Genomic DNA, 8899 nt, shown 5'->3' with positions numbered 1-8899 from the left:
TTCCCTCTTTGAAGTGCTCAGATGTGATTGCAATGGACGTCAGGCACAGAACAAAGAAGGACCAGAGGAAAAAAGAGAAGCCAAGATACATCTCTCGCAGTAAAGGAGAAATGGCTTGGCATCCTGGAGCAGAAGGGAGGGTGTGCAGGGGGTGGTCAGCTCTCCTCCGAGAACTGGTAACCATCATGAACATGAGGTTGCATGTAACTTCATATATTATTCAGTGAAAACAAATCCCTCCTATCTTCACCTCTCTGTGTTGTACCCAACAGGAATTTCGACCAGGAGGAAACTCCCTTGAAAGGAGGGGAACCGAAGAGACATTGCAGAGGAGGAGAGGTGAGGCCGTAAGTACACGGACAGAGGCGGGCGGAAGGAGACCCAGCGGCCACCGCTCTCAGCGCCCGGCCTGCGCCGCCCCCGGGCAGGGAGCACCGAGACTCCCCCGGGAGAAGAAGAAGAAGAAGGAGAAGGAGGAGGAGGAGGAGGAGGAGGAGGAGGGGAGGAGGAGGAGGAGGAGGAGGAGGAGGAGGAGGAGGAGGAGGAGGAGGAGAGGAGGAGGAGGAGGAGGAGGAGGAGGAGGAGGAGGAGGGCACGGCGGCCCCCTCCGCCCCGAGCAGCGCGGGGGGCGGGCCGGGGGCGGACCGGGGCCGCCCAGCCAGTGGCGCGCCTCGCCGCCGCTTTAAATGGTTTGGAGGGCCGGTGGCGGCTGGTGCTGCGGAGGTGGTGGTGGTGTTGCTGCTGCCGGTGCCGCCGCCGAGCCGCGGCCGCCCTCTGCCTCCCTTCCCTCGGCGGGGCGATGGGAGCAGGGCCGGCGTGCCTGTACCTCTGCCTGTGCTGGGCGCTGGCCGCCCGGGCGAGCGGCGCGACGGAGCCGCGGCTGCAGCGGGGCATGTGAGTGGGGCGGGGGGTCCGGGGGGGGGGGGTCGCAGCGCCGCCGGGACGCGCCGCCTTTGTCTGTGGCGGGGCAGGGTCCTGGGTTCCTCCGGCTCCTCGCGGGGTTCTCCTGCTGAACGCAGCTCGGTGTTCATCGCCGTTCAACCCTGCGACAAAGAAAGTTTAGCTGGGTGAGCCTTTAACTTACCCAGGTTCCCCCCGCAGCGTAGATTCCTGATCCGTGGAGTCGTTTTGGAATGGTTACTCGTGAGACTTGCAGCCCCGGAGGGAAGGCGGGCGGGCTTGCTTGACTTTGATTCGAGATCTGAAGTGAGCTTCAGAGAGCGCATCAGTATCACGGAGTCTCTTTCTTCCTTCCCATTTAAAAAGCGAACGAACGGGTGGCAGAGCTGAGCCTCGTACAGCTGCACTAGTCCGTGCTTTCTGAGGGGCTACGGTGAGCTTTACCTGGTGGAGAACAGCAATAGAAAAATCAGAGTAATAAAATGTCAGAGTAATAAAGTCCAGTCAGGAGGAACAGAAACGACGAGCAGACAGAGGTGAGAGCGATGGAAAGCATCCGTCAGCAGCTGTAAGCACAGCTCGCTTGCAGACACAAAGGAGTTAGGTCCACATGTATACATACTGGTGCTTACGCAGAAGGAAGTTTCTATGAGGTGTTTTGCATGGCATAAGCAACAAATGTCCTTTGTTGTAAATGCAATGTAACATTTTTGTCAAGAGGTAGTTTTCTGGTCGAATTCTAAAGTAGAATAGCTGATAGCATGCACAAAATCTTACGGTTAAAGTTTTTGCTTATTGAAATTGGAAATAAAATCTCTGGAAGCTGTTCCCTGCTTTGTGTCAAGCACCTTTTTCTCTGCAAAGCTCCTCTTGTATTTTTAAGGAATGTGTTGTACCCCCAAAGCAACGTGACAACAGCCTCTTCAGATGTCTGTGTATACCCTAATTTTTAACCTCTTTTCTCTTCCTATTTTTTTGACTTAATCAACTTCATCCCACCCTTTTATAATTAATTTGTCTTGTATTTGGTTTCAATTTAGTTATTTCTTCTGTCACAAAATTGAAATGTCTGAGCCTATTGCTCATTGGATTTCTATGCAATATCATGTAAGTATGTATTTACTAGAAGTGCTTTTAAGGTGGTTTATATTACTCCATTTTGCTAGAGCACTAAGTATCCATCACAATGTTTAGAGAAGTCAAGTTCATTTTCTGGTAAAGCATTTTTCTTTTAAAAAAGTGCTCTGTGTTTCTTTCAGGCATGCTTCTTGCTCTCTTTATAAGCAATTACTCCGCTATGAGGAAGAATACCGTTGGCCTACATTAATCTGTTTGCATTTGACATCAGTAATAACTATGATTCTGCACTTTTGAAGCTGGAGGTGGTTTTAACTGTAAATTGCCTCCAAATAATTTTTGTTTCCTTTTACCTTTTTAAAGATAGTGTCACTGAAAGAATACAGGAAACGTTCCCTTCTGGAAATGACACTGTATGATATTACCATTGGGCTCGAGTCATTGGGAGCAGCAGTGCACTGTTAGCCAGCAGCAATCAAAAAAACCCACCCAAACCCCCATACATGTGGCAGAGCCTTGAGTGCTTTTCCTAAGAGGCATATTCCTGCAATTACTATAGTTCTTATTCCTTCTCCTGAGCTCAGGCAAGTATAAATGTTACTCCAAACTTACTTTACACTATTTAGGGACTTTACCTTTGATGTAAACAGAAATACAAGACATCATTCATTCCTCCTTAGGAGTAAGTCTGCCAGCTTTCACCAAGAAACAGTGAAATGTCCACAGGGACACTTTTCATGAATTGCCTTTTTCTAGTAATTCTGTTTTGTTCTTTTGACGTTGGTCATCTGCGGTCAATGGGATAAGAACAACAAATGTATCCCTTGGAACATACCATGCTGAGTGCTTTCTTCTTTAGCATTTGCTATTGTTTTGATTGAGATCTTATGTGGCTGAGGATATACAGGATATTCTTCATAATTGTTTTCGTTCTGCTGCTAACTTGAGTATTTGCTTCTAGCTAAAAATGTGAGGGATCTGCGTGGATGTTGGTATTTTGCTTCCAAGCCCCCTGAGGAGATTTAATGTAGAACAGATTATAGGATGACTAGCTATTTCCATCAACTACGTTTCCAGACAATTAGCCCTTGATGATCTTGTATTAGAACTTTAGAGAACACTGGAACGACCAGAGAACAAATATGCAGTTTTCATCAAAAAGCATGCTATTTAGGCCTTGAAATGAGGAATTAACCATCTCTTGTCATAAAAAGCACATTTTTAGCAGCTCACTTTGCAGTGAGCTCCATAGTTCAAAATTGGGGTATATAATGACATTGTTAGTGTGATATGTGGTTATCTAGCATTGAGTTTACTTTCAGGATCGTGCTTCACAGAAGGCTGGGGGTAGTTGTGGGACAGTGCAGAAATACGAACCAAGAGTAGAGGGCTTGAGTTGCTGTCAGAAGTGGTAAATCATCTCCTAGAGAAATATTTCACTACGAGTTTTAGAATTACAGATGTTTGCTCAGTTAGCTATATAGGACAGAGCAAAAGGCAGGAGTGGTTATGAGGTATGTGCTAGGAACCCCCTTTGGGCAATAAATATTACCTTTCATAGTTAGGACTGAGAGATGGCTCAAGAATGGATTCTTCTGTGCCCAAGTGACACATGAGTCAGGACTTCTTTGAAAAAGTCATGAGATAAACTTCATCCCAGTCAACATTAAGCCCGTTGACTTGTTCTGTGGTTTTGCAGGTCCAGGATGACACCTAAAGGGTCTGATTTGGTTTTAGAGGATCCAGTCACAATCTTGCAATAAAACTATTTTGGTTGGGTTTTTTTGACTGCTCAAATGTTGCAGCTGCATATTTTCACTCTATCCATAAGGAAGAAAATTTGGTCACATTCCAAGGAACACCTGGATTTAGAGCTGGATTCCTGGCTAAGTAACTGTTTTCCAGCTTCTTCAATTCTGTGGGGCGCTGTAGGCTTACTTGTGCGCCTCCAGATACATCATATTCCCAAAAGCAAAGCCTAGCATTCAGATGGTATCTACATTTGCAACACTCATGTAAACTTGGACCTTTAGCTGTACCAGTTATTGGGCTACAAAGATACAGGACTATTTTTGCACCATGTCTCACTGCAAACAGATGTGGCTGTGGACACTACTTCAAAATGATATAAATAACATTTTTTTTAGGTATAATTAAAACGGTGAAGTCCACTTTTTTTGAGGACTGGAATGTATTTCAAGATAAACTACTGTTGTACAAAGCATTTCCATACGAAGAGATGCTTTTGAATTTTGATTGCTACAGTGGAACAAATTGTATGTCACTTTGAATATGTTGGAATGCAATGCAGAAAACAAAATAACACAAAAAAATGCTTCTGTAAAGTATATGGTGATACAGCTTAAACTTGGAGCCTGGAGTTTTGTCATAACACTGTCCAAATGACGTGAAAAGTAGGTTGTGTAATCATTTCTTGGTGAGAAATTGTCTCAGTATATTGGCTGTTTAGCCAATACACTGTATTTTCACCTCCAGTGATGCCAGTTTGCAGGTGTGAGGAAAGTTGGCATTCCTAGCATTAAATAAGGGCTCCAAGTATGTTTGGGTTTTGGAGCTGAAATGAGTAATGTAGTAGAATCTCCTTCCATATCTTTGAATGGGATAGCCTATGTTCAGAGATTTGATAGTTAAAAAAGGATTGCAGGTTTTCTAGTGAAAATAAGGACCTGATTTACTACTGGTGTATTTGATTTTGTATCTTAAGATTAAGTTAAGTCTTTCTTATCAACTCTTTTTTAAACCTTGGTTGAAGTGATGCTGGCAACCCAGAGTCACTGCCAAATTCTGATTTAGACTACTGAATTTTACCTAACAAGTTTTTTTCAGCTGAAACCTCACGTACTTCTTCCCAGTCCTGTCTGCCTAGAATCTGTAAGGTTGCAGTAAACCCCTCAGTACTCTTGAATAGTAGCTACTTCCAGCCTTTGAGGCTTGGATAATGTGATTCTAGTAAGCATGATTTAAATGCTTTGGCATAAAAGTTATGGCAGTCCTGTCCCCTCATTTCCCACCCCCCCACCCCCCCCCCCAATCCTTTAATATCCAGTAGTTCTTTCTAGGAAAGAAAAATAATGTTGAAGACTGAGATGTTTCTCATCTTTGCGAATGTGAACATCACGCTGAACAAAAAATAGTCTTTCTAGCCTGTGCACTACAGTATCTTGCCACCAGATAGAGCTCATGCTGGACAGCATTATAACACAGGATCACATTTTTCAAGAGTTTGCACTTAAAGCCTCTGTTTCAAAGTTTCTAGAGGAAAATTAATTTCAAATTTAGTCTTTTAACAGATGGTAAAGGGCTCTTTTTTTTTTTTTTTCCCCCTCCTCCTCCCCCGGTATATTCATTGGCAGGAGACTTAAAGGTAATGAATGAGTGTCATCATGGTATAGGTCTCTTCCTGATTTATGACATATTTTCCTGCTCTTCAGGAGAAAAATGAGATCAAGACTTCCTCCTAAACTCTGAAACAGCCATAAGACTATGAAAATACTTGATCATAAAATGTGATAGCCTGAAGCTGCTGTATTTATCAAAGATTAACTTGATCTCATGATTGACTATATTTTCCAGTTTTATAAATAACTGTTTTCATATCAGAGACATTACATAATGTACCTACAAGAGGTTTAGAAATTTGCTGCCCATAATCACAATAGCTTATATACTGTATGATTCTTAAATCTGTAAGTTTAAGGTAGGTAAGCCCCTGTTCCCATTCACTTTTAATGGGATTTGGCTTCTTGAGTTACTCTTCAAAAATGCACCCTAAGAGGGGAGACCTTGTCAGAGTTTCTTTAGGATTAATTGTGCAGCATTATGAAATGTTGATATAGTTTAGTTATTTATGCATACGTTTATTATGTGCATATACTGTGTGTTTGCAGTATTTCTAGGAAAATTGCCTGCTTTTTGCTTTGACTCCTTTCTTTTGCATTGTTTATATCCAGCGTTGCTTATTTATCATAGTTCTAGGCATGCCGTCGTCTAGATATGACAGAGAACATGGAATATTTTTAATAAATTTGAAGTAACCTCCTGGTGAGGAGGGGTAAGATTATCTGGTAATGTAACACCTAGTCTTTGGATGACTTGTCAGCAGAACCTCCTTTGATGGAAGCAATGCTTTGGCTCTCAGAGTTAACAGACCATATTGCAAACTGGTGTTATTCACCAATTAAATACCTTCTCTCTTTGAACACAGTTAATAGATTTCCTCCTTCTGAAATTCAAGCCTGTTATTGCTTATGTTCCCTCTAAAATCTATTGCTTTTAATTTATTTCTGAGGAGAAATTTCTTTTCATTACTGCTAAATCAAAGCATTTTAAAATTGCGTACTGGACATATGTAGTCTTGGTTTTATACTTTGAATTCCATGCTGGTCTTGGTTTAAAAATAGTCATTAATTGTTCTGGAGGTAAACTTGAGATTTCTGCCTTTTGTGTAAGATGTATGCTTTCAGATATAATGTGTACACAAGCTGAGCTGTACACTTAGCAGTATTTCTCTCAGTGCCTTTGACCTATGGATGAATATTTGATCTCATGTGTGTGAAAAGGCAAATGTTATTTAAGTTGGGAGTGCTGACATTCTTTTTTTGTGTTCTTTAGTAGAAACACCATACTGCCTTCCCTTTGTAAGTCAGAGCAGAACTTGGTTCAAATTGTTGCTTAGTAGAGAACACCATGCCCAGACTGTATTTTTATGTATACAAATTAATTCAATATTGAAAATACATCATAATATCTCAGGCTATGCCTGAGAAGGAGGCTTTATAAGGTGCTTTGTATTGCTTTATAACAACAACAAAAAAATCTCTATGAAACACTTACCTATTTTGGGCCTAGTCTTTTCAGGTGAGAATATTCCTGTGTAGGAAATGAGTTTTCATACACCTCAACCCTTACAATACTCTTCAGTGGTTATCCTTCTATTTGTAGTTGCTAGTGCTCTCCCTGCCTGACAGATGCATCATCAATGGTGAAAAATACAGTTACATGAACTTATCTCTTATAATTGTATTCTTCATGAGGCAAGGCCTGTCCATCTTTTTTTGTCTGTAAAGTAACACCAGAAATCTGTGGGTTATTTAGAGCCTCAGTATAAGTTTCTAATCTGAAAGATACAAATATTTGATGAGTTTTTCTCCCCGTTTACACTGTTGAACACTAATCCACTAATGCATGCTTGTTAGTTGCCATGTTTTTTTGTGGCTAGAATTCATAAAATATTTAGCTCTACCAAAATTGCTTAATGTAAAAAAAAAAAAAAAAAAAAATCAAATGGGCATTTGCATCAGTGGTATCAGGCTAAGGATTTATAGGGGAGTAAAAGACTTGGAATATTTTAACACTTAAAATGTTGGCGTGTAGGGACTTTTCTTGCACATATTACATGTTACTTCAAAAGCAAGCTTTCAACAAAAGAGATTTTTGGCTCTAAACTGTTAAAATCTGACATCCACCAGAAAAGCGGTGAACAATTCCTAGATACTGGTTGCCAAACTGAAACTGAGGATTTCGCTACCTTCGAACTAGTTTCTCTGTCAAGCAATGTGGCACTTGCTGTAAACCAAAATGAGCTTTTTCTCCTTATGACCCAAGTGATATGACATTTTTCAGTGACTTTTATTTTAATATTTTAGCATCAGGTCCTCTTGTGCCTTCTTGCTAAAAGAAGCTCAGGTGTGTGTACCTGGCAGATTTACTGGGGTGACTTTTACTATACACTCTTCTGCAGTGGAATAATTGAGATGGGTGTAGTTAATGTGAAATCTCATCTAGAGATGACTGCTGCTACTTGATGCTTTCCTCCTATAATTTCACATTTTTTTAACGTTCAGTTTTGTCTGAATTCTGGACAATTATTTGCTTTGTCTTAACAACGAGTACGTGCAAACTATATCTTAGCCTCCTCATAGGTGACCTCCCATATCGTTTTCTAATTACATTAGCATTGGATCCTTGGGACAAAGGCACTGAAATTGTGTGTAAAGCAGCCTGCGTGCTAGAAGGGTTTGTCGGTGCTGTGTGAGGCTTGGCAGGCCTGGTCACTGGCGGTGGTGCTGACACTCTCCTGGATGCTGTTCTTTAAGTCACTTGTTTAAAAATAACCCCAGTGTAGAAAACTGTGGAGGTGCACAGAAGGCATCTAACAATAAAGAACATCATGGATTTAAGATGATGCTGATATCGGGTAGTCTCTGCAATTACTGTACTATTATTTTAGTAATAAATTTTTTTTGTTTACAATAAACTCATGCCAAAGCAGCCATATTCTCAATAATCAACTATTTTGGGTACAGTAGATACAAGTAATGTGCACACTTCCCTGAACATGAATGAAGACAGGTATTTGGAGGTTATCAGAATTGTATGCTAAAGTGGTGATACTATATTTGCCATCCTGTGGGTACGTGCTTTACTTGATGCTTTACCTGATCCTGCAGACACCACTTAGTGCCTGCAGAGGTCAGCCAGTAGAAGAAACTATAAAACTGGATGTTGCTGGGGACTGAGGCTATGTGACACTATTTAAAAAAAAAAAAAGTCATTCCTTGATTTAAAATGCAAAAAAAGGTGACTTGGCAAATCATAGTTAAATGATCTGGATGTGCATGTTTATCTTCTGTTTTTCTTGCTAACCCAAATAGATTATTCTGTCTTGGGGGAAGGAGGAGGATAGTTAAATAGAAGCTAAACGACAGACGCTGCGCTTTGATAGCAGTAGGAACTAAAAATCTTATTGTTGTTATAATAGCTGAGTGTGTAATTAATCATCTCATATTGATTTGCTCTTAATCTAGATGCAGTGCACAAAGGCTGAAAGAACTCTCATGTTATTTAGCTGCTCCATCTAATCAGAGAGAGGATGTGAATAAGACACAGCAGTGCATTAGTA

At 41.2% G+C, this 8899-nt stretch overlaps 1 protein-coding gene across 1 annotated transcript in view; it reads left to right on the top strand.

The window, feature by feature from the left end:
* The first annotated feature begins 835 nt into the window (after positions 1-835).
* Positions 836-8899, top strand: part of LOC127020368 (multiple epidermal growth factor-like domains protein 6) — a 205022-nt gene continuing 196958 nt past the window's right edge. The window contains exon 1 of the mRNA XM_050902882.1: positions 836-894. Coding sequence (XP_050758839.1) covers positions 893-894 — 2 coding nt within the window. The 5' untranslated portion in view covers positions 836-892. The remainder of the gene's footprint in view (positions 895-8899) is intronic.

This window comes from Gymnogyps californianus, chromosome 10 (assembly GCF_018139145.2).
Source record: "Gymnogyps californianus isolate 813 chromosome 10, ASM1813914v2, whole genome shotgun sequence".
NCBI lineage: Eukaryota > Metazoa > Chordata > Aves > Accipitriformes > Cathartidae > Gymnogyps > Gymnogyps californianus.
The sequence above is the reverse complement of the archived record's forward strand: the minus strand, read 5'-3'. Positions and strand labels throughout refer to the sequence as shown.